We start from the raw sequence: 27,166 nt of genomic DNA, 5'->3' as shown, positions 1-27,166 counted from the left end.
TTTGCATAGAACACTAGTTTTCTCCAGTTTGCAATAACGAAGAAAGAACAATAGCCTAGTTTACTGATAGGACAACAGGGCATGCAGTCTGTCAGGTGGACAGTACATTTAAGGGATGCCCCCCAATGGAATTAAAGGCACAGGCACGACATATTGTGCTTACACATTGAAAATCTTGAATTCTAACATATCAGTACAGTTGTACACTAATACTTAGTACTATTTATGTATGCTGCCTGTTCTGTGAGTCTTATAAGTGTTCAAAAAAATTACTTCTTTCTATCACACTTACTCACATACACCCCTCATATACATATTTACAAGCAAACATACAAACACATTTAGTTTGCTGTCTTGTACTCCCCACTGGAGGCCCTCCCCAGCTCTGCCACAAGTCCTTATAGGGCTTGATAAATATTTTTAATATGCTTTGTTGCAAGATAAATAAATGTGATAATACCTGGAAGTGTGAATATACATTTGTGGGGATTCAGACAGAAAACAACAAGGGACTTTGTTGATGGGGGCATGTTGTTTATGGTACCGGTGAGACACAATCCAGGAAGTTCAGTTGGATTAATGTGTTTAAAAGCTTATTAGACGCCAAAATGCTGCACAACGGTTTGTAGTACTCACAGACAGGATTGTATAACTCTGGAAAGTTATCACGGCAACTGTTTTATCAAGGTAAAAAGCAGAATTACGACTTTCATGTTACAAAGTAACAGGAATATGCGCTTGCATGATGTTGTGTTGCAGCAAAAGTTGAGCCTGGTTTTTTGAGCTGTAGTCGGTCTGAACGCAGCCTTATGTATGTGAATGTATCCATGTTTCATGTTAGGCAGACATCAACCTATGACATATAAATATTATCTCATATATGAAGCATTATCAGATGGCTTGCTTTAGTTAGTAAGACACTGTAAAAACCCTTAATTTTATAAAAAAAATTACCCAAAAAAAGTTTTCAAGAAAATTTTAACAGACTATCTGTAGAACACAAAATGCACAATACAACATAATTGACTCAAAGAGAAATTCGTGCAGACCAATACACCCAATAAATAAATGACTGCTTCCTGTGTGCGTTTGTGTAAGTGAATTTCCTGAGCGGGCTGTTTTTGACACATAACCACTGGTGTCCCACTGTGTCCCAGCAGCTGGTAATTACCAAGTTAAAAGTGCCAGCCCATGAATAATACAGTGTGGTAACTGCACAATTAAATCAGGCAGCAATCAGTCACTGTTACCAAATAACTACTTGTCAGTTCACACCTGGATCAGTGCAATGAATAATATAACATCATGTTACCCCCCTACCCAAATTAAAATAGACTACAGTAAAACATTGTAACAACAAAGATAGAATTAAGTTGAGTTTTGTTTTCACCTGTTGAGAGGTGAAATTGATCTTCACAATTTACTCTTTTTCTTGTTATGATGACTGACAGTTTAATTAGTTTTGACATATTTTAGTGCCATAAAACAAGATCATAATTATACTGTATACTTGAGGGAAATTATAATGTTTTAGAGGCTTTTTGTTCTGTCCAGTATAGTTTTCAATTTCTTTTATCTCTCTGCTTCTATCTTCTTTTTATTGGCAAATATGCACATGGTCTGATGTGAATGCTAATTTTAACAAGGGAAGGATATCCTGGTTCTCCTATAATTAATAAATAATTGTACAACTGTATCTGCAAAACATGGCTAACATATTTTATTAGATTTCCTACACCATGCTTTTGGCAACTAAAGCATGATTAAAGCATGGTTTTTATGATTCTGTTTAGACAACTCAAAGTCCTTGGTTAAGGTTAGAGAAAGATGCTAGTCTTGGTTCAACACTGAAAAAATCAACATCTCGCTTGAAATACCACACAGGATGTGAACTGCTTTTCATTTAATGCAGAGAATTACTGTAGGTCAAAGCCTAGAAATATTACACATTTTGTTCTATGATATATTACACTATCTCAACTGTGAATGTTGATGCTGTACATGCTATTGGTAATGGTATGGTAATGTGTGTTGGGTGTGTTCAAATGTGGTGACAAGTGTGTTGATTCATAGAGATTATCTATCACGTAGTTTATTCAATTCTCAAAAGGCTAATGCAGATATTCCACTGGAAATATGCTGTTGGGACAGAGAGGAGTTGGTGTACAGATGGACTACTCTGTTAACACAGCTTCTAACAGTTTGACTGTTTGAGTATCACAGCTGCTGCTTCTTTCTCTCAATGCCCCTTTACATTCTTCACCGGGCTGGTTATGAAATTACTGTCATGTATTGCTAGGAGTTTAGTGCATTAGCCTTTTGTTTATAGTTTAGTCAAGGGTTGATGGAGAATATCATTGTTATCAGGTCAATGTAGTCTCTTCATGTCTCTTAAAAAACTGCTTTGTTTTAGGTGATGACATTATCTGATGAGTATTATGAGCCTAAAGGTCAACAGACACCGACAGTGTATGAAGCATGTTAAAACTACTGCACCCATTGGATTCTCTGTGAGCTTGTGCACCTGTAGCGTCAACTCTTCAGGATACTCCACTAACCTATTTCCCAGCGTAGACATGGGTCAACTCTTGAGAAAATGACAAACATTCGGCTACTGTATCACATCTACTTCCTCTGTCTGTATGATGTGTCCGGTGTGTGTTAAGGCATCTATTGATGCATATACATTGATGCAACATGTCTGATGTGTGTTGCACTTTGAGGTTAAGATAATAGTCATAACCTAGGGATTTAATCCTTCAAGTTAATTCCAAGATACTGACACTCTGCTACCCAGGGTCCCCCCTTCTAACACACATGTTCATGGCACCAATTGCCTTGCAGCAGCGAAGTGGCAGACCTAAATAAGTGACTACTGTACAGTACAAGGTTTTCACCTAACAGCAACCGACATTTGTATCACATTTATCTCACTAAATGAAAACAACCCTTTCCTGTTTGAGTCTACTGTATGACGATCTCTCTATTTTCACTTGAATGCATTAATCCACCAGTTATTCAGCTCTTGATGAGTAGATAAACAAAGAAGATGAATCTAACAGCTCAGTAGTGCAACAAAAAAATTGCTGCTCTTCACTGTTGTTAAATTTCATTCATTCAACTTTATTCAAACTTCAAAATGTTCTGCTCATTGAGGACATTATCAGAATTTCTTTAGTGTTTTTTAGTGTTTGTATCTTTCATACTTTACGGAATATTTTACGTTTTGAGTTAATTCCCACAAATTTTACTCTTCATACAACTATTTTTCATCAAAACATAGAAACAATTGTGCTCTTTTAAATAATGTCACTATCTAAAATGAACCTACACATTTTCGCTATGAGTCTCAAAGTGACAGGAGTACCATCCAACTGCCCCATTTACTCCAATGTAACTGAGACCAGAATTTTCAGGAGGGAAGCTGAAAAAAATGCTCTTCTAACTCACTCTATTTCCCTCATTTGTTATACTACAAACACATTTTCTACAGCAATGTGTTCAGCAGAGTCCCCTCTCTCTAATGTTATACAAATTTTGCCAATAGGAATTATGGCCTTTGAGTAATAAGCCAGAGTTTGAGAGGCGCATCTCTATGGCGTTTACCAACTACTTGATTGACATTTCTGTGAAACATTTTAAGATTTTTAACTGTAACTCCTTTCCTTGCTAAAACAAATTGTTTCATCTTTTATTCCTTTGAGTAATGAGCTAGAGTTTAAGTCCTGCCTCTCATGTCAATCTCTATTATGTGATGTGATATGTTGGTGGATTCTTAACTGACGTGACACACACACACACACGCACACACACACACACACACACACACACACACACACACACACACACACACACACACACACACACACACACACACACACACACACACAGAGACAAAGCAAGTCATGGACCTTTGAACAATTCTCACAGATCATGTTTATAATGGTTAGTGACAGCTGCTTTTTGTGTCCACATACAGTATAGGGGAAGCTTCTCTCCCTCTGTCATGTATGCATACATGTGTCTCCAAGCGGGCACACACACACACATGCACACAGACACAGATTTTCAAAGCAAAACCCCCCAGATGGTAACAGGACCTTACAGGCGGCTCTGTAGCCCAGATTTTCAAAATAAAAACTCTTTATACTCATTCAGCTGCTCCTTCATACAATGTTAAGCAAGCAATGCAGTTTCGTTTCCAGCCATTTATCAAGCAATGCTTTTCAGCTCCCAGCTGTACATGAGGAAATCCAGCCCAGCTTCCAGCTTTTCCAGCAATGCTCTTTAGCTCCTGGCTGTCCATCCATGCAGCTCAGCGTCAATTTTTCAGCAGCCAGCAATCACACCACAATTTCATTGGGAAGTGTATCTTCATGATTAGGTATGCAATGGTGTAGGTTGGAATGGTTAGGTGTCACTAGTGACAGAAAGATCTAGATGTGTTTCATGGTCAGGCCACATAAAAAAGCAAGCCACGTGCTAAATAGCCCCAAATGCTTTTGACCATCAAACCCAGGACCAGCAGTGTGTCTGCTGCCTCCCGGTTCCTCTCCTCTGGATCTATAAATGAATAGCAGCTATCAATCATTGTCAGGGCCATCCTTCCCGAGCCCAGACGGACGGGGGTGACCAATGTCACTGCATGTTACTGTCCAGCCCTCCCGCCTCCACTCCCGCTCACTTACATCAAACAGACCTGACAGGCCACCAGCTACAGACCAAAGGGGCACTGCAATGTCACCTTTTTAGATTTTTGGGGGAGGGTGGAGGGGACTTGTTGAGGGGACACAATCAGCTCCCAGCATCCCGCTCTTTGTTTTGTTTGTAGATTGACAGCTGGGGTGCTTTCATTGGGCAGTGAAGAGGACGTTGGCTGACAAATCTCTTGATTGCTATGTAGTTCGGTATAACCTTCGTTCACATCTGTCCCAGGTTTGTTCTGACTGATGGGACAGACTGTGTCCACACTCCACTGTCACTGTCAAAGTTTTATTGAATCTATAATGAGCTGTTGAGCCACAAATTATACCAAATCTGTCCAGCAGTCAAAACATGAACATTGTTTATTTATATTTTGGGAAACACACTCTGTCTGTTGTTACTATGGTTGTGTCCAATTAAGTTTGTCTCGTTTACTCATTCACTACTCCCTACATAATAGACACTCAATAGTTTACTCTATAGTAAGCAGTAAATTGAGACACAATATCAACTGGATCTCACATTATTACGCACTCTTGTGGCCTTATTTTGTGTCAAAATGTGTTTCTAAAACTTTTAGATTATGCTTACATGGTGTATAATCCTAAATAAAGGTGGGTTTAATCAAATTACCATAAACAATTGTCATACTGTGATAGGGCGTAGTCAGGAGTATTGGTTGGTGTCTGGATGTAAAAATATCTATAGTGTGCTGTGTACACTGGACTTGAAGAGAACTTGGACACAACAGGGGCCCAACAGCAAATCAGTGCTTTTACTGCACATTAAATGCATGTTTTTGGTCTTGTGCAATAGAAGCTTAGGGACACCATATAAAGCTTAATGGAGTGAAGGCATAGATCAATTCATATGTTGTAAATGTTCTCCTAAAGTAGATTGTATTTCCATATTTAGCCCTTTTACTCCCATACCCTTGGAGACCCCCAATATTTAGAGTTTCAGTTGTATTCACGCATTGTACCTGGAGTCTCATCAGTACTACTATCTTAGTACTAGTAATTCGGTGAAAGTTAATATAATGCTAGTGTCTGGCAGGCAGAATAGTGGGTGGTATAAGGTTACTTTGCTATGACAAATCAAACTCGTCTTTAGTTAGCATCTACTCCAAAACACAGTTTGAGCTGTGGGGCAAGAGCAATAACGCGCAGCATTGGCACAGCATATTAACATATTAAATAGGATTTGTTAATGTATTGACTTGTAAATCCCAAATTCAAGAAAGTGGAAACAGAGCAGGTGCCCCCCTCCCATTCGCACCCCAGCAAAGCCTGGTGGAGCCAGCCTGCAGGTTTACATCAATTTACAGCCCCCAGCAACCCTGCAAAAAGATAGTCATTACAGCACCCTGATGTAAGTATAGCTCATCATCAGGAAAGCAAGTGAAAATTTGTTGTCAAATTTTATTTAAGCCACTTATTTTGCAGACAATCAAATTACAAATTAGTGTGTTTAGCTATCACATCCTCAGCTCTTTCTGAGATGTTCAGGACAGCGATTAATTAGGGGCCACACCAGGGGGCAGGTGCCACTGACACTGCATTGAAATGGCATTAGAAATGGGGAGGGTTAATGGGTGTAGTGGGGCGACTGTGGGATGGTATTATGGGTAACGTAGTTCTGGACCTTGGTTACTCATGAGTTGTAGGGTGAAGGTGTGTGTAACTGGCCAATTAGTAGTCAATGCAATATCCTGTTTTATAAGGCAGTAGACTTGTCTAAAGCATAGAGAAGTGGTAGCATAAGTCTTATAAAGACAGTCCATTTAGCTGTACAGCAACGTTCCTTTCATTGTAAGACGGTGTAGTCCCTCATTCGTCCAGGAGTGTTCTATCGTAGAAAAGGTTTCAGTCGTAGTCATCTGGAAACTGTTTTCAGAATCATGACGTTTCGACTCCCATCCGGAAAGTCATTCTCAATTGTGAACTCAGAAATTTAACTGTCTACCACAGTGTATTAGCACCTTGGTCACGCCAATCATATGCTAATCAGGTACTTAACAGTGATGAGGGAGGGGCAGCCAGAAAACAATAGGCCTGATTACTGATTACTGGGCCATCATGGAAACAATTAGGTCAGTTTTAGGTGAAACTAGCTAATCAACAGATACTCAGGTAGACTTCTTCCTGAGGGCAGGGCTTATGTAACACAGAGTAGGTTAAATTTCTGAGTTCCCGTTCCATTTTTTCACAATTGAGAATGACTTCGGGTTGGGGGCCGTAACGTCTTGATTCTGAAAACAGTTTCCAGATGACTACCACTGAAACCTTTTCTACGTTCCTTTCATTGGTTACTAAAATGTCAGTCACAAGAACAACTCAGTTAAGCTCTCACTGCAGAATCCATAGCCATTTATTTGAATATTTTTTTTGTTGTAGTCACTACTCTAAGAGAAGCAAGATTTGTTTACAGTGTTAATCCATACATCTTGAGAAATTCAAACATGTTGCTTTCTGGTGATTGTGATGGCTTTCTTTATTTTTGTCATCCATTGTTATTGTATATGCTACCAGCTGATTTATAGTACTACTGAACTAAAAGTTTCATGATTTTATACAGGCATTTTGATTGGCTGTTGCGTTAACCTATAACGTGAAAGTGGAAGAACTGAGCATGGTAAAATCTTAAATAGGTAATGCCAAGAATGCTTTCTCCTTCTTCACAAACTTATCAAGGCAATTAACTCTTATGAACATGAGGGCACCTATGCAGCTGGCAGCAGTAAAATGTTGTGGTTGCACTGCCAGCTGTCAGTGTTTGTAATGCTCCCTCCAGGTACTCACAAACTCTAAGTTGGTCTTGTAGTCTACATCCTGTATGGTAAATACTCGTCAGTATCTACAATGGATGTGTACTGCTTCGCACTACAAGTGTTTCAGCAGCACTCACAGCCCATTACAAAATCAATGTAGTCACACTCATAAGTCGGAAGAAAATAGACTTGAACCTAAAAAGATGTTTAGAGCTGCATTGATTCAAATTGGCACATGTAGACATGAATGCATGAATATGCAGGAACACAACATGAACATGATCCCCAGACCTCAGAACTAACCTTCAACCTCCAGATCAGCAGTCACCTCCTGAAAGCTGCCTGGAAAACTCTCCTGTCCACCTTAACTTTATCCTGCCTGTTGAGTCAAAGCTGGTAACCCTCATGAAGGACCCAAAATGGAGTCAGTGCTGGACACATAACGTCATAACTGACTAGCATGTTTGTTTTTTTAAATGTGATCACTTATTTAGATAATAGAGTGCTGTTACATCAAAACAGACATTTATGAGCAGTTTTACAAAACTTGTACCCACTATAAATTATAATATAATTACTTTATTTAGCTTAATCTTGCAGTTAACTTTAACCCTTGTTATAAAAATTTGTGCAACATTGCTTTATTGTTGCCACTTCATAAGATCATTTGTTTTAATTACATTTTTGTGAGTGCCATGGCAAACTTTATTCTTGTTTTTCTGCTACGCTCAGACAAATGCCTTCTGTTTATATCTTTTTTTCTTTTTGTCTGTCTACTCATTGGACGGGTAAATGGGTGTGTACAGATGCTGATCGAGCCCAGAAGCACGGCATGGATGAGTTTATTTCAGCCAACCCCTGTAACTTTGACCACGGCTCGCTGTTTGAGCTGGTACAGCGCCTCACTCTGGACCATAGACTCAACGACTCCTACTCCTGCCTGGTAAGGAAGGGCTTTATATCATTTAACAGTCCTGGTGTTGCACTTGGTTGTACACACGAAAATAGACTATTTGACTATTTGAGTGAAGAATAAAAAAGGGTGCTTGAGAGAGAAGTTAAAACCCTGCCTACTCTCTAACCACACACATCTGACCAGTCACTGAATAAAGAAGACGTGATTGTTGGATAATCATTTTGGAAATGGAAAATTGTTGGATCAGGGGCGGATCTACTGGTGTGGCATAGGGTGGCAGCTGCCACCCCTAAAAAATGCCTTGCCACCCCAGCTGCCACCCCAGTTTTGGACAATCTAATTAAAAAATATATACATATATGAAAAATTGTGGAATGATACTCCGATGTCTGAGTGCAAGTAAATGCAGCAAGAGATGACACTCCCCTTGTTCTACCCCTCCCCCTAAAATTAGAAACAAACAAACAGCCTTGCCACAGTGTGGTGTAGTGATGCGCAGATTGGCTTCGACTTCATCCGAATCTACATGTAGGCAATGCGTAAATCATTCACCTGCCACCCATCCGAACAAATTATTTTCTCTGATTTAGAGACCCGCAACCACATTTCACTCAATTTCTACCTTCAATGTAGGCTATATTGCCTTTTAAATTACGTCGAACAGCTCAGTGTTTTCTTTATTGTATGTTGTATTGATGTATGAGTGTTTTCTTTAACAATTTAGTTGGCTGCTGTCAGTCATTTTAAATGTTTTGATGCATGTAGTAATGTCACAGCAAATATAGTGGGACATTTAAGCAGCAAAACTAAAAACTGTAGTTATAAACTTGACAGGTCGGAGGAAACTCTCCAGAGGAAACATAATTAAACTTTTAGCTTCTGTAATTTTTTTTTAGACAGCTCTGATGGAGCTCAGGATTTATCAGGAGGACGGCTGTTTTACTCTGTATGAACCTAGACTGTGTGTGTGACCTTTTGGATGTGTAGAAGAACACAGAACATTAATTAACATTAGATCCTGATCGATCCTGTCGGCGCTTCGGTAGATTTAAATAATCAATGAAGTTAGCTGCTGTGCCTCGTGCATAAATGCGCACAGCCGCTCTCTTAATGGGGAGATGCTTGACCCTATTTCACCCACCCGCAACCCATCCGCTATTAATCAGAATGTTCATTTTTATGACCCAGCCCACCTAATCCATGGCTGCTCCAGCTCCATTTTCTCCCGGCCACGACAGCCACAAACAATGACTGTTAATGGCATTTTTCCCTGCTAACTATATGTGTAGGATTGTTTAGTAATAGTAACTCGTGTTTGATTGTGTGAGGGACAGATTAAACCTGACTAAACCCAAATATTCACCGGTACTTACAAGTGTCTCCGGATTGCCTGCAGCTACCAACATCTCTGAAACTGCTCATTCTACAGACAAATGTCCAAATTTCAGATCAGTCATGCAAGTGCACCCAGTTTAAAATGCACTAAAATCACTTGCTCCAAGCACCAAACAAAAAGCCACATTAGTCAGCAATGCAGTGACAGTTCATTCAAAGCTTAGTACCTGAGCGCTTTCACCACATTTTCAAATAGAAGCTCAGAGTAAAATATGTTTGCCATTTAATCAGCTTTACTGGATTAACTCTGGATATATTGGATCGTTGGCAACACTAAATGTGTAGCTTCACAGAATATAAGTGACACAAATGAATATCGTGTTTACATTTAGGTCTCTACCTAGGAGCCCATTTAAACCCTTGAAGAAAGCTTGCATTCACATAATTACTGATCACTGTGAATGTGAAATGTGTTGGTAAATATTTAGAGGCATGCAGGAGGTTGAAACTGTATATTGTAATTGTGTATAAATACTGTATATAAATATTTTACGGCTGTCAAATTTAACACATTAATTCAGATTATTAATTAAAAAAATAATCCGTTAAAAACACAAATTAATGCATATAATTTAATGATCTGTTCTGGCCACATTTTAGGCTAAGTGATGGGCTTATGTTCAATGAGACAAAAAGACATGTATTTAGAAAAATGTCGAAAGATTTGTAAATAAAACAATTTATCAATTTCTAATGCCGCCACATATTTCTATTCAATGCTTTACTCAGGTGCCACAATAATGTAATTTTTTTGAATTATTTGGGGGCTTTTCCAAGGAAATATTGATATATGTGATTGTTTGCGATTGAATCAGCACATTTATTTCTGCCACCCCTTAAAGTCTCCATGCCGCCCTCTTGCCAACCCATGAATAATTCTCTAGATCTGCCCCAGTGTTGGATGCAGCCTGCTTTATTAGTGTGTCAGACCTAAGGCCCTGTTCAAACTTGGCTTTAAAATTTGCACATTTGTAGGTCTAAATTTGCTCTGATTAGCTCTAGTGTGAACACCAGGTCCATGTGAGTTGAAAATGTTTTAATGTTTTAAAACATTGTGCTTATCCAAAGGCTTTATGTCTGCAAATTATGAACATATAGAGGAGAGCAGTATGGAGGAAAACAAAAAGAACAAGGGTTCCCTGTAAGTTTTGAGATCAGGCTGAGCTGTCACTCAAACACAGCATAGGTACACTCTCCAACATACATCTCCAACACAGCTCATGTCTGTAAAGGCTGTACATCTGCTGTTTGTGGAGATTACACAAAGACTGCACAAACAGTCCAGTGGCAAAGACTCACTTCATGTTCTGAACACACCTTAAGACAAACTGAGAATGCAGACACAGTCACTCAGGTCGAATTCAGAGGCGGTCAAAGACCCATATGTCCACCTAATCTATGTTGTGTCTACGGTAAAGATATCAGTATTGTGAAGCAAGCTGCCTAGCTTGCAGTCTTGTATGGCATTTGTATGTGTATATTAACATCTGTTTACCTCATCAGAGGAGACAAACAGCAGTGTTTGTGTATGTTACTCACAGGGCTGGTTCAGTCCTGGTCAGGTGTTTGTCTTAGACGAGTACTGCGCTCGCTACGGTGTTCGAGGCTGCCATCGGCATTTATGTTACCTGAGCGATCTACTGGAGAGGGCCGAGAATGGAGCCATGATCGACCCCACCCTGTTGCACTACAGCTTCGCTTTCTGTGCCTCCCATGTCCATGGAAACAGGTATAAATCAAACTGCTGGCTGTGCCGTGTCCTACTAAAGAAGCGCATACGGGACTACAGTATATTCAAATGATAATGTAAACTTGAAAATGAAAATGTAATTCCACAATAGCATCATAATTGTACACGTTTATGTGTTATTTGAGTAAAAATTTTAATGAAAGTGCAATAATCCAATTTTAATTTACATTTTAATATACATGTAAATGCAAAGACTGGAGGCGCTGTTTTGCCTATTGCATTTGAATATTGTCCACTGTACAGCAGGTAAAGTCTTTGAAAATGCAATGTCGTTTTCATTTTCAAATTGTTAGAAAATTTCATTTTCATTTTGACTTAAATATTGCTTGCATAAATGGAAAATCAGGTTACATTGTTTATATTTCATTTTAATTTTCAAATTTGAATTAACATTTGAATATTGTCCACTGTACAACTTTGAAAATTAAATGTCAAACAGCTTTTCTATTTTCATTTTAATATAGTCATAGAATGCCCATATTAGTATGTGAAAATGAAAATTGGATTATTGCATTTTAATTTTAATTTTTACTCAAATAACACATGCATATGTGGAAAATTATAATGCTATTGTGGAATTACATTTTTATTTTCAAGTTTACATTATCATTTGACTATAGTCCCGTATACGCTTCCATATTCTACCCTTGGATGCTGAAATTATTGAAACTGAAAATATAATTTTTTATTGTAAAAACTGAAGTTGGAGAAGGGAAATGATGACAAATTAATGACAAACAGGCCAGGCAACATATACAGGCACATATATGATGCAATGTGTGAACCCCCCCCCCCCCAGTTTTTTATGTATTTGAGTTTTATGCTTCAATTTGACTCCTCTTGCATGTCTATTGGTTTTCACTTTGCATGTTGTATACAAGCTCACTTTTCCTCTTTCTTTTGTCTTTTTTTCCTGTATAACCCCTTTACCTTGTTCACGTTCACATAATGACCTTCCCTCCACTGTTCCCAAAACCTGCACTTCCACACAACCACACCTAGTCAGCGTGTGTCTGAGTTGTTAAACTGGCCGGTATCTGAGGCCGAACTCGAACGAGCGCTGTTTCCCTCTACCCCTGAGCTCCCTGCCCAAACTGCTAAGAAAGAACTCAAAATCATTGAGTTCATGAAGAAAAAGGACCCCAGGTCCTCAATTTTCTCAGGAATTAGAAGGTAAGTCATCTCAAAGCCTGTGTTGTACAGTCTAACTAAGGGGAACTCTTCTTTAAAAAGTTTTAGCCATCATTCCTATTTTTAATTTGCCAAAATCATTGCTAAACCCTGGAGATGCAGCAACATTGCTAATCACAGTTTTCCAAGCTTTGAAACAAATCAGGTGCGTCCCGGTCAGAGTTCAGTAATAAAGCCCTAAAGCACTATGGAGCGCCTCTCCTGCATAGCTCGTGACAATGCTGTCAGCCCAAGTTGCTAGACACAAGCCGGAAGGAGAAATAGTGTTACTAGTGTCTGGTAGTGTCTGGTTCACAAGTAGTTTAGACTTTGCTAACTTTCACCACCAGAACTGAGAGCATCGGAGCAGCAAACAGAAACAAGGGTGAAGAAACAATCACCTTTCTTTATTTCCATTGAGTTAGGTTTGTAGTTTGGTCATTTTAGGACAAGTTTATGTTTGAAAAAAGTTGTAGCCTGCAATCCTTTTTTCTCGTTTTGCTCTGTGTACAAGGACGCAGTAAAAAAAGGCAAATGTTTTAAAACTAAATTGGATACAGTAGCATATTCTTAAACTTGGTTTTAGAGAAGCAGTTTTCAGTCAGAGTTCAAATGGTGTAATTTCCTGGTCTGTGGTAAGTGACAAGGGAGTCATCTGGCCTTTATTCCAGTATGTACCCTGTTATCTACGTTGCAGTATTTACCTCTTGTCTAATCTGCTGTGATGTGCTCGGACATCAAATCTGTCAACATCACAGTCGGTCGTCTGCGGATAAAGCATAACAAAGATAGACGAGGGCCACTCCGGCGCTGAGGGCAAAGGTCAGGGAGGGCTGTCTGTCAGTGCCCCCCCCATCCCTCCAACTAACCCCATCCTCATTCCATCTATCCACCCATCCATCCATCCATCCTACCCTCTGTCCTGCTGACAAACAGTGACTGAGGACTGAGGCCTTTTCTGATCAGCATGGACAGATGGACAACACTTGCTCCAAGAGAAACAGAGGGAAAAAAGGAAAGAGAGGGACAAATACTGTAGAAGACAAATATGATAAGAAATAGAATTTGATTGAAATCTGTGGAGAGAGAAATTTGGAATCTTATCAAACTCATTTTTTCACAAAAAAAAAAAGGTGGCATACGCAAGGAGTAGTTTGGTTTAAACTTGGGCATCAAAAAGTTCTCTGCTGCCAGAGGATGGAGTTCAGCACATATTATTATTAATATTCAAAATAAATACACATACATGTAAATTCACGTCTAAATGTAGATTTTTCTTTTCATAAAGTCCGAAAAATAATGAGCCCTCTATATCTACACATCCACATCCACACACATCAAACAAGAGACCTGTTCTGCCAGTCCAACCGTCGTGCCTGGAGGTCGAGGCATGACAGGTTGACAGGTTGTCATGTGTGACGGCGGAATGTCTCCACTGCCAACACTGCTGCGTGTGCCCCAGTGCACACACCTCCAGACCTCCAGACCACCCCCCCGACCCCCCACCCACCCATACAAACACACACAAACACACACAAACACCCCACCCCCACCCCTGCCTCCTAATAGCCTGCTGGCCTGGAGGTGTTGGTGCACCAAGTTCGACTCAATTGCCCGCTCGCCTGCTATAGTGTCAGGATTTGACTTCTGTCCAGCTAAATGTCGACTCCATTTAGAATGATTGTTAGGAAATGGCTTTAAAATAAACAAATAAAATATCAGCTGCTCTTTATTTGATATAAAATAAAGAATAATGAAATTACATTTGATGTTAAATATTAATGTAAATTTAAAATTGAACTGAAGCGTTTAGCTATATTACAGCTATACAGCTACCGATTATGCTTTATAGATTTTTATTATAGATTTATGATATGAAGTGTGGTTTGGAAAGATAGAAAGAAAATCCACAATAAGCTAGCAATAGTCACAAAGTCACTGTATATAGCTAAATTTAAATGTTTTATTTTTGGAAAATAACTTTTCATCTCAAGTAATTATAATATTTTATACAGAAACTAACAATTATTGTTATATATTTATATATATTTTTCTATATTTTATATAATTTATCAATTAATTTGACATTTTTTTCTCAATCTCAATCAGAGTCCAAGTTGACGTATTCAAATGTCTTGTTTTGTTGACACAGTCCAAACCCCGAAGAAATTCAGTTTAATGTCATAGAAAAAATGAAGACAGCCAGCTATTCACATTTGAGAAACCGGAGAGAATGTTTGGCATTTCTTCTTAGAAAATGATTTAAATGACTGATCAGTTATAAAAATAGTTGATACTTTTTTTTTGTCAATAGACTAATTGATTAATCAACTAATCCTTTCAGCTCTAGACTGATTGATTCTGGAAATATAAGTGTACAAATAAAGAATACATTCTGAAAATGAAATTGCAGGAGATTTCTAAAGCAAACATGTTAAATGGTAATCTACCTTAAGGACTTGGTGTGGTTGTCCGCTGTATATAAAAGAAGATGTGAAAGTGTCACTGATGGCTCATTTGCTTGTTGTCGTCATCGAAGCTGTGAGGTCATGAGGCCAAGCAAACATGAGGAAGCTGCCAAGAAACAACGCGTGGTTGGAAAAAAAAAAAAGAGAGAACCCTGCAGGACTTAATTAGTGTGAAATTTTCCTCTTTCATTTTCTGTCACAATGAGAAAGGTGAGATGGCTTTTTACTGTGATTTTTTGTCATGACAATTCCCCTCCAATTTTTGTGTCAGGCTTGTATATACTAATGTGTATTTCTAATGCATATGATCACTTGCCACAAAACAAAGGGTACAACAAAAAACGCAGTGTAAACATATAAACTCAAGTTGCTAATTATGGTACAAAAAATTGTCATCAGTATTTACAATGTTTATTGTCCTTTACAGCTTGCTATAACTTTAAAAAATTAAAACAGGCACCTCTTGTTACCATTTTGGTAACTCCTGTCAATTTAATACCATCCTGTTAGCACTGTGTCTAATTAAAAAACAAAAACAAATATGATTTTGCCTGATAAATGCCGATGAGGTCAAAGCAACCAGTCTACAGACTCAAAAACTTGAACTCTATGCAGTCATCTCCTCCTCAGCGTCATTTCAGCAGCAGAGGCCTACAGGTGGCTGTGACACACTGACAGTGTCTGTTCAAATGTCCGTGAAAACTGAGGGGAGTCTGGATGAGATGATCACTGATGCTAAGCAAACAGGTACCCTTTGAAATGTAACACAGCACTCATGGAGCAGTGTAGCAAGAATTACCCCCCCCCCGCCCAACACATGCACACACACACAGACAGTTTCTCACTGTCTGTTGAAATGACATGTCAAAGGGGGGAGGAGGAGTGTCATGTCTTCTGCTTCTCATCATGCTGTCATGGCCGCCAGTCCAGCACCTCTTCTGTCACATGCACTCTGCTCACACTCCACCCAGACCCAACCATGTCACAAATGATAAACACATTGGATACACACACATACTTGCTTTTAAAGCTGTAATTACTATGCATGTATTGAAATAATAATAAGAATATGATACAATAATGCCATGAACCTCATAATTTGCTGTGTAGGATGGCTTAATTACATGCGTTAAAATTTCCACTGTTAATTTTCCAATATGAAATTTGGCAGGCTTTTCATTCAAATAAATTAGTTTACAGTTACTGATGATATCTTTGACAGAGAATAAACAGTGTGTGAGTGTATGTGTTTGTCTGTGTGCCCACCATGTATCTATTTTCTCAACTTGTACTTCTAATTAAGTGAGCCGCCTTTTAATTGGCGTTGATCACTATTAATGATGAAGGGTTGGGAGTGAGTCACCGCCCCCAAGTGAAGGAGAACCTGGGGTGCTGTTCATGAGTTAGGGTAATATGGAACACAATCGGATTGGTGTTGTGTCAGCAGTAATGTGTTTACTCGACTGTTGTGATGAAGACTGAGCTGAGCTGAACTTAAAGGTGAAGCTCTGAATTTACTGGTCGATCTACCTTCTAAAGTAGATCGAAGTTCTCTACTCAATTCCCCAGCACTGAAAAACAGGTTGCCTAGAGAGACTGCAAAACCTTTTTATTGTTTGTAAATGCTGTTGTCTTTCAGGCCTGATGGTATTGGCACAGTCACTGTGGAAGAGAAGGAGCGCTTTGAGGAGATCAAGGAAAGGCTACGGGTGCTTCTGGAAAACCAGATAACACACTTCAGGTAGAACTGTGTACAACAACGATGTGCTGAACTCTTGCCAAACCAGACTGATGAGAGTTCAAATGAAAATCAAATCTGTTGCTCCACAGGTACTGCTTTCCATTTGGACGGCCAGAGGGAGCGCTGAAAGCAACTCTGTCCTTGCTGGAAAGGGTAAGTCACTTTTGCTGCTGGACAGATGCATACGTTTTATATTTAGCTCAGAAAAAGTTGGGTTCTGTGTAGCAGTGTGTATACAACTTTATGTCACCTTTCTGTCACCATCTCTCTAATCACTCAATTTCATGCCAGTATTGCCTATCAGACAATAAACGCGTTGCCATTGATCCACATGTATGTTTATGATGTCTTCAACCGGTAGGCAAACATGTTGGAATTTGGCATTATTTGTCTTGTCATAATAAGGTTTGCACTACACTGAAAATAAAAACTGTTGCTGGATCTTTCCTTTCTAGGTTCTGATGAAAGATATTGTTACTCCGGTTCCACAAGAGGAAGTCAAGGCTGTTATCCGTAAGTGTCTGGAGCAGGCAGCTCTGGTCAACTATCAACGCCTGTCAGAGTACGCCAAACTAGAAGGTAAGTTACTGCTCCATCACTGCTCCTTTGTGTGTTACTACTATTGCAGTTAAAACACAGCATGGGTATTCTGTCTTGATACGGCTGTTAATATAACAACTCTTAACCTGCTGAGTTAGTTAGAGTTACTGTGAGAGTTTCCTGTCACACAAGGATTCAGACATGAGAGATTCTAAATGCAGTGTTGAGAGGATTTCTGAACTCAGTGTGGCAGAGCTTGCAAAATGTGATTATATTATGTGGCTATTTTTGGAAAGCTTAAAGAACATAGTGGGGTAGTCAGTCAAAAGTAGTATACATGTTCTCCAAATTTTACCAAGCAAGAATATTATAAATAAAGGTAACATTGTCAAACACTGATGAATAATTGAAGAAAGTACTGTTTTTTGTTTTTTAACTAAGGTGTGTAGACATCATTGTCTTCCAACTATTGGAATGAACAGTTGAAATTAGCCATGCTCATGTGGGACTTTCATGTTACATACATGCAGTCAAATTATGATGTTCACAGCATTATTGTGCATGACATTTTAGAAACATTTTACATTTTCACTAAGCTTTTGGAAAAACACATGAAATTATAAGTTAGGACATTTACTCTAGTCACTGGTTTCCTGTGTTGGGATTGACTTCTCTAAGTTAAAACTAATGTACGTAAAGCTAGTTGTCACAGATGTGCGTTGTCATTTGGGGATCATTAGAATGAGGCAACTATACAGTAATATAGTATATTTTACTGCATTTATGAATTTCAATTGTGAATTTCAAAACAAAGTCTAACTTCAAAATGTTTCTTCACAGCTGCAGATATCGTCTTTCATAATATACTTAATGACATGATAGTTGTTTTACAAGGCAAACAAGGGCAAACGCGCTGCAACTTAAGAAAACACATGCAAATAGACAAAACACAAGCAAATTAAGAAAATATCTTCATTAATTTGACAACATATGCACAGCATTTAGAAAACAAACTGCAAATACAGAAACACGCTGCAAAGACACACAACACAACCAAATACAGAAATGTGCTGCAATACAAAACGACAACAGAAGTGTTTCCATAGGACACTAAAAAGGTTTGTGACTCATGAAGTCTGGTCTATATCATCTGTTCATTGTTTTTCTATTATTTTGTTTTGTGCTGTTTCTCCACTTTGCGCATGCGCGGTCTGATATGCAGCATGCAGATTCAAATAAAACGTGTGTAAAGCATTTTTGAAAGTGAAAATGAAGGTACATCTAAAGGAATTTGAAGGAAAACTACTGTTAATCACAGATAATAACCAGGTTCATCATGACTGTAGCCTGTTATGAACGTTGAGTGATCAACTGCACATAAATAGCGTTTCCTACAGTGAGCAAAGTTTCCTGCATTAAACCCACCGGCGAAATTTTTTCATCCTCACATATACTGTACGTTTTTAAGCATGGGAGTTTAGACTGTGATGCACTATGAGGAGACAATAAAGCTCCTTGATTTGACATGCTCAGTTCATACAGCAGCATCTTGTGACCATGGCCGTCAAAGCAGCTTTATTAGTGATAGTGACCAACCCTGGATAACCCTGGATCTAATAATGCCTATATGATTATCATGCAGGCTACAAGTTGTCTGTCAACACTGGTGGTAGGATAGTAAAGGTTAATATCTGTCATAAACACTACCCACAACATAAACATGAACGGATGATAAACGGACCGGCCTTCAATAACTTCATGAGTCACAAACCGTGGCAACAACAAGCATGTCCAAGCTGTGTTCAGCACTTTCTTAGTGTCCTCTGGAAACAGTTATGTTGTCGTTTTGTGTATTTGCAGCGCGTTTCTGTATTAGGTTGTGTTTTGTGTTTTTGCAGGACGTTTCTGTATGTGCAGCGTGTTTTCCAAATGCTGCGCATGTGCTGTCAAATTAATGAAGATGTTTTCTTAATTTGCTTGTGTTTTGTCTATTTGCATGTGTTTTCTTAACTGTGCGTTTGCCCTTGTCAGCCACCATAGTTTTAAGTGACAAATGCCTTTTGCCTTATTTTCAGCCTATTTTAGTAGCAAATCTACAGTAAGTAAAAATGCATTCAATTCAAATGATGAATTTCGTCCACCATGCCTCAGCTTCTTTTTCAGGCAAGTCCTAAACTGCCTCTGTCTCCCACTTTGGCCTGCCTGGTAGCTGAAGTGATACTCCTTTTTTTTCCTTTTCTCGGCCTTCCTCTTCCTTGCTCTCTGATGATTTCCATACTTGCTCTTCTCCTTTCCTTGTCTATTGGCTTTTGCTGCTTCTCATTAGCTGCCGTTCGAAATCAGAAAGGCCAATAAACAAGACATGATGGGACTGCACCTTGTGGTAGTTCAGTTTTATTTTTCTGTTGCATGGTCCAGGTTTTCTTTAGTAGGCATCATACATATTTTGCAAACATTTTATCCCAAACTGAGTCAGAACACTTATCTGGAAACTACTTTAGTGCAGAATTTTCTTTTTGTTTACATAAATGTGATACTTATTCAAATTTCTCTTTCACTTAACCTACTGTATCTGTGACTCTAAACTTCTACAGGAACACTGACATTTGGGCAATATGCTTATTTGCTGTCTTAGCCAGAGTGAGATAATAACATTGATATCACAGAAGAGAGCTCAAACCTGGCAACCTCATTATGAGGACCGGAATTTTGAGATGCTACGTATAGTAACTTTACCGATTGGTTATTTGTTTAAAAGATTTCTTGAAGGCTAACTGTTCCTAAACCTAAACTTGTCTAGTTCTACATGTCCTAAATACACATGATAAAACATATAAATATGACAGCTCAGAAGTTATTTTATCAATTTGACAGAGCTCTGTTTGCTGTTTTACCACTGCTCTGTGCAAAGCTAGGCTAAACATGTACAGAACCACAGAGGTAATATCTCTGGGTACATGAGACATGTGACACACTAGCAAACATTTCTTGCATTGCATTTATATGAGATTGCTATCACAGGTTAATCCATAAAAGTTATAGAATTACAAAGAATAAAATTACCAAAATAAGTGTTTAATGTTTAATTCCACTTTCTGACTTCTGTCCACCCATGCACTCGCTGTCCCTTTTCTTGGGTCTTAAATGTCAGTTAAATTAGAAACGTTTGTTGGTCAAAGCCAAGTAGTGTTTGACCTGCATTCAAGCCAGATCAGGGGGAGGTTGCCAAAGTAGATCAGATAACGCACATTGCAAGGAGCAGAAGACAGCAAACAAGCACATTTCCCACAATGTTGCTGTTCAGTTAACGCTGACCTACTTTAAATGGTCAATTTAAGACGATGTCTGTAAAGAAACCATCACCTCCCTGAAGACACTAAGGAAGATGAACCTTAGCATCTCAGTTGTGATTGTTGATTATCCCCAAAACCCCTGTCCTTCATACTGGTGTGCTTCTTGACCTATGGGAAAAGACTCTGATATTTCAGATTTTACCTCTGCTTGGCGGAACGAATGGTTAATCCAAAGTAGACAGCCCATAATCTCCATACATAGATACAGTCTACTTGTACTCTGGTACCTATCTCACATTAACAGGGGTGATGCCATCTTGCTCACTCTGTCAACTTGCAAAGTCTCGGCTACCTGTGCCCACCCAGCTAAAAACATAGCCAGGAAACTGTAAACTCTAAGGTTAGACTGATATGTTGTTTTGCTGACTTTGGCCTATTAATGAAAATCATGGACATGGGACAGTCAGCGTCATCCAACTTAGATATGAGATATGAGGATTTGATGCAGTTTGAGGACATATTTCTAAGGAAGGCTCTCAAAGGTGCTTTTAATTGATTAATTAATTGCTATAGCATTACTCATTACATTTTGATACATCAGTATTATTATGGTAAACAAACAATATTGTCAAGTAAGTTAGTCAGTTAGTTAGTTAGTCAGTTAGTAAGTTAGTAAGGTAGTCAGTTTCTACCTGGCATTTTATGTCAACCTGGGTTATTTACAGCTCAAAGAGAGATTGCTTTATTGAACAACCTGGAATAACAACCATGACATAATTTAAATCAAAATGCTGTTTTGATTTAGTTTGATTTTGATGTATTGATAATTCTGATAAATTTCAAAATGAGCTATATGATTTGTAAACAAAACTACTACCTGAAAGTATCAAATTTTTTTAAAATTAAAGAAAGTTAATATGATTTGAGAGTAATATGCATGTTTCAGGAAAAAACATTGTGTTTCTGTTAAAGGTTGTAGTGAGGAACTGAAAGTGAGTGGCACACTTAGTAAGGTTAAGAAAATGTTTTAAAATAATAACAGGCAAATATAGGAATATATGATCAGATTAATTGAACTATCCAAAGAAATAAGTGGCATAAACATGACATAAATTGTTTGGCATTAACCATTACAATTGTAAGTATAGCAATACATTTATATTAATTTTACCAGTTGTGTTGTAGAGCATGAAAAAAAGTAATTTGTGAGAGTTTCCATTTACATTTTAATATTAGCATAAAATGTAGAAAGCTTAAAATGAAAAAAAAAAAAAAACTAACTAGGCTCTTGTATTTGACATTGAATATATATAATTTAAAGTTTTTTCATCATGGCAAGATAATAAATCAGACGACGATGCTGTTCTCCCAGTGCAGACATAGCTTAAGTTTCTGGCAACGTCATATCACAGGAGCAGTGAGAAGTCCGTAAAAAAATAATTTCCTCTTCAGTAAAACTAAAGAAACCACTGGTGTCACACAGAGCCTACAGTACAATCATTTTGTTGCTTTGTTTACTGTAATTATATACCACATAATTCTGATTAATTTGCTAATAATATGTTGAGATTTCAAAATGATACATATTGCACTTTTGCTACAATACATTTTAGATTTTAATTCACTGAATACTTAATACACCAATATGCTTTTATGGTATGAAATTTGTGAAATTGTAAGATACTAAATAGCAGCACAAAAAATGCAGTTCTGGGCCTCGAAAACCTCATACTGGTCAAACCCTAGGGACCTCTGTACTCGTCCTCTCTGACCCTGGCCTCTCGCATGCCTCGGTATCCTCCCTCTTTCTCTGTAGGGAAAAAGAGAGAGATGTATGAGCATCCTGTCTTCTGCTTGGCGTCTCAAGTCATGGATTTAACCATTCGTGAGTACCTTCCTCACCCCCCACCTCTGTACCCTTTTATTTTTCTCTTACAACCAATATGCACGCCAACCTCAACAAGTGACCTCACATTTTTGTCATCCCTGATGTCCTTTGGGTTGCTTGTATATGTGGTTTTAATCTTGTTACATTGTCTTTATGTTTCAAGCTCAGTTTGTCTCTTAGCCACTCAAAACACATTCTAATATTTCCGTGAGCTGGTTTTCTGTCCTGCCCAAGCCACCCGTTCTTTGTCTGTCTGCGATTTGAATGCATTTTTACTTTGCTTGTGTGTAAATCCTCTTAAGTGTTTAAGATCACGGTACATTCAAACAGGACACCCACATCCTGCAGTTATTTAAAGGGCATCTTATTCATTTCTCAATCCTTTGAGTGAAATATCTTTGGACCCAGGTTAGACAAGCTGTCAAAGGAAAGGTCATGGCCTTTTGTGAACATGCTTCTGTCCATGAATGAAACCACCATTAAATGCTGATACTGATGGCATATATTACAATCATGTTAACAGGTTTTTATGCTTTTCCAGATGTCCTATATTGGATTTTAGGTCAAAGTGAAGATGCTTTGTATTTTGTGTCCTTTTTTCTTGCTTCCTCTAAAGTCTCTTATATCACAAAATGCGCTTAAAGAATACATCTTTGGCTCAGAGGCTGCAGATATATGTCAAATGTGTTGCTATTCAATAGTCAATCTAATCTTTACCTGTATTTCTGACTCCTGTCTTCCATTACCTCTGCTTATACTACCTATATTGAATGATCTTTTCTCTCTCTCCCTCTCCCTGACACTTTCCCACCTCTGTCTACCTTCTGTCCATCCTTGCAACCTGTTGTTTTTGTAAATTTCTTACTTAGTGGAGACATCTCAGAAAAAACTGAAGGATCCAGGTGACGTTGTACTGTATGTCTAACCTCTGCTGTTAGCTCATTCCTGACCAGAAAACACCTAGTCTACCTTACACCATACCACGAAACGAAAGACCCTGTCACCCCCCCCCCGTGTTTTGCATGCAAAACGCGGCTTGCATGCAAGTGGCATTCAAAGTATTTTAACCCCAGATGCTTTCTCTTTAAGAAGGGCGTAAAAAAAAATCTTCATGTGTGTTTAAAGTATGTGTAAAATGTGTGATTATTGAATATTATTCCTAATGGCAAATGTTTTTTTTTTTTTGTAGAAAAAGGAAACTCAGTGCCCATTCATCTCAGTGTCTTTTTTTGAAACTATCACTGAGGGCTTTACACAAAGTGGCTTTAAAAAACTGCATAACTAAGAATACAAAACAACATATACTGACTCTGGTATCATATTTGCCACCTTAAAGGTGAAATCTAGGATGTTAAGCAAGCACTCCACTGAAAACTGGACAAGTTAGACAATCTCTGGTAAAAGAACCTTCAAACTTCCAACATGTGAAATATCTGTATTAGTCAGAAATCACCATCAAAACCTGGCTGTCCTGTCTCAGGTTGACATAATGAAGCTGCCAACTTGCTGTCCTGATTAGATCTGACAAAGCTGGAGTCCGTTATAAAACAAAAGGTTATAGAAAATATAATTAACTAATAGAAAACAATTGCTCCTTAGTTTCCAAAACTACACTTCCAAACTCTGACATAATAGCTCTGACTTGACAGACATTACTAGATCCTAACAAGCCCCCCTTTGAACCAGTACAAAAGTTCCATTCTGTGGAAGCTTTCAGCCATGTTAGCATGACTTAAGCTCCAGTAGGCAGTCACCCATCACCCTGCTGTGTTTTCCACAACATCACTGTGCCACAAGAGCTCTGCCAGGTGGACTGAACATAGTCAAGACTCTGAGACTCCAATTCAACCCCTATAAAGCACTGTGTTTATGTGTATGTGTTCTTGTCCAGCAAGATGTTGGTACTGACATTAGAGTGAGACAGCATAAACCGGACTATAACACACACACACACACACACACACACACACACACACACACACACACACACACACACACACACACACACACACACACACAAAAGCATGAATCAATTCTCCAAAGCTAGAAAGTTTACTAGTTTACTTAAAAAGATAATCTCACTGTTCCTCATCACAGAAACATGTCTCCAGGAACATTTAACAATACTAGAGAATTATGTTATGCCCATTGGTTGTCTCACCTTTGTATCAGGGGAAATCATTTCGGGGGGTCAGTTTGGTTTATGGAAAGGCATAACCCTGCTTTCATGCTAAATGTGCAAATGCAACATTGCGCAAAGCAATCCTACCAGGACCTGGGTAATAGATAAAGTTTGTTGCATTCTTGTTGGTTGCTTTGTAGGATGGGTAATGCTTTACATAATGGGCTTTATTCGATGCTCTACCTTATGCAAACCAGTGTCTGGGTTGGGAGTAATACAGTAGCCTCAGCAGGTTTTACTATGGAGAAGACTTCAGACAGAGCTGGCAAAATCATAATTGTAGCATGTTTAAAATGCTTCATCACTGCAGACAGAAACACAGCACTGTACCATAGTAGCTGAACTGATTTAAAACTAATTTAAAATCCAAAAGTGAATTGATTCAAAGTGCTGAATATATCCACCGTCTTCTTCAAAGCTCCACCTCTAACTTCACCCCGGTACTAGTGACACTGCAAATGGACTGAAGCTTGCTGATTGGATGGTTCTTACTGCAATGCTCTCTAGGCCACAGTTGAGGCCAAATGCAGGAAATGCTCGAATAATATGAGTTTTACTTTTAGAACCCTGGACATCCAATTTAACCCTGCTGACTTCACTCCTCTATAGTAAATGATAAAGTACAGCAAGGTGTTCTGATATATGAGAATAATAGATGAATTGGAGGCACTCTGCTGTATGTTGTGGTGTTCCTACCTCAGAATCCATCGATATTCTATATCAAAAAGCCTTGGAGTGCATTATTATTCTTATACCATGGCCTCTTACCAAAGGAAAAAGAAAGCTAGTCTATGTTAAAACCACCAGTTATTTGAACCCATGTTTAGTTAATGTCAACAGGCATCTGTCAACTAATCAGAAATATGCACGTTCTCTGGCTGTGGTATAAATTCAGTCCTCTTATTGAACATACTAAAAGGCATAGTATAGAAGTCAAAATCACAGTCAGTGCAGTCTAAATGTACTCTTAACACAAGTACAGTGAGATGCAACTTCACCACCAAAAACTAGCAAACTGTAAACTAAGTCAGATATTGTGGAGATAAGCACAGCATAACCACCACATTACTGCATGATGAGTGTTCAATGTACATGCTGTTTACATCCCTCATCACGTCCATGTTTTCTCTGGATGATGTCATCACTGTTCTGTCACAGTAACAGAGATGTGACTCATTCGCTACATACAGCCACCCAACAGTGCTTTCAGCACTCAAGGGAATAGCGTTGATAACAAAAATCCTTTAACAATATGTAGCTATCCTGAAATTACAGTATAACCAGGGCTGGGTAAAACACGTGTTGCCTCAAGAAAATATAGTACACAATTAACCCAATTATGAATTAAAGCAGCCAAAATCTGACCTTAATTGACAGGTTTCTAAACAAACACAATTAAGTCTTTTGTCTGAAATTATTAAGGTCTGATACCCAGCCCTAATTTCAACAAGTTGATATTTCATGCTTGTATTTTTAATATGACCATGAGATTGTCGCAGTGGTTTAGGATGAGGCTAAAGACTGGACTAAGGATCACTTTTGAGGCAACAGCTATATCAAAAATTTGTGAGTGACTTCTTTTAGCTTCAGTGTTTTGGAGTAGGCAGGATAACATGCATGTTGTTTACTTTTGTACAATCTAAATACTGTATCAAAGAAGACACTTTTATATCTCAGACCAGGGATGTTATTATACACTTTGTAACAAGAGCCTTTGTTTAAGAAAGAATAGATACTGCTCAGACTCGGAGGCTGCCCACACTTACCCTTGACCTTTGTGCTCCAGAGAATGTAGGGCGGTTAGTCACCCCTGCCAAAAAACTGGAGGACACAATTCGCCTGGCCGAGCTGGTGATAGAGGTGCTTCAGCAGAATGAGGAACACCATGCTGAGGTCAGTGTGCCGGTATACATGCATGCATCTGTGCTCACACACACACACACACACACACACACACACACACACACACACACACAGTAGTTTGGTGGCTGGCTGAAAGACCAGTGACTGTATGTGCAGTGATTCTATGTGACAAAGAAAAAATAGTCAAATTAGTGTTCAGTTTCTTAAGTGACTTATTTAAGCAATTTAATGTCCATATGCATACAAATAACAATTAATGTGTTGTTTTCTGTCATGAAAGTGGCATGGAGTGTATTACATTACTGAACAGGACAGCATTAAAAGTGTGTGTGGGTAGGAAACACTATCAGAAAGTAAAGAATCATTTGAAAAATGAAAACTACTTTGCTTACTATAGTATTTCGAGCTTTGTCTAATATTACTATAATATCCCTATAGCATCTTACATATCTGGTATGTTTAATGACTATGAGGACATCCTTGACA

At 38.5% G+C, this 27,166-nt stretch overlaps 1 protein-coding gene across 25 annotated transcripts in view; it reads left to right on the top strand.

Annotated features, from left to right (window-relative positions):
* The window catches only part of LOC122883524 (calcium-dependent secretion activator 1), a 216,225-nt gene that overhangs the window by 112,296 nt on the left and 76,763 nt on the right, over nucleotides 1-27,166 (top strand). For 7 of the 25 annotated variants that reach the window (XM_044212315.1, XM_044212325.1, XM_044212334.1 and 4 more), the window contains 8 exons: nucleotides 8,281-8,417; nucleotides 11,327-11,514; nucleotides 12,538-12,708; nucleotides 16,813-16,914; nucleotides 17,004-17,067; nucleotides 17,370-17,493; nucleotides 22,564-22,632; nucleotides 26,604-26,710. In XM_044212315.1, coding sequence (XP_044068250.1) covers nucleotides 8,281-8,417; nucleotides 11,327-11,514; nucleotides 12,538-12,708; nucleotides 16,813-16,914; nucleotides 17,004-17,067; nucleotides 17,370-17,493; nucleotides 22,564-22,632; nucleotides 26,604-26,710 — 962 coding nt within the window. Of the gene's footprint in view, nucleotides 1-8,280; nucleotides 8,418-11,326; nucleotides 11,515-12,537; nucleotides 12,709-16,812; nucleotides 16,915-17,003; nucleotides 17,068-17,369; nucleotides 17,494-22,563; nucleotides 22,633-23,504; nucleotides 23,538-26,603; nucleotides 26,711-27,166 lie in introns of all 25 variants that reach the window. The other 18 variants (XM_044212382.1, XM_044212389.1, XM_044212399.1 and 15 more) reach the window with 4 other exon arrangements.

This window comes from Siniperca chuatsi, linkage group LG2, assembly GCF_020085105.1.
Source record: "Siniperca chuatsi isolate FFG_IHB_CAS linkage group LG2, ASM2008510v1, whole genome shotgun sequence".
Lineage (NCBI taxonomy): Eukaryota > Metazoa > Chordata > Actinopteri > Centrarchiformes > Sinipercidae > Siniperca > Siniperca chuatsi.
This window is presented reverse-complemented; position numbering and strand designations above follow the sequence as displayed.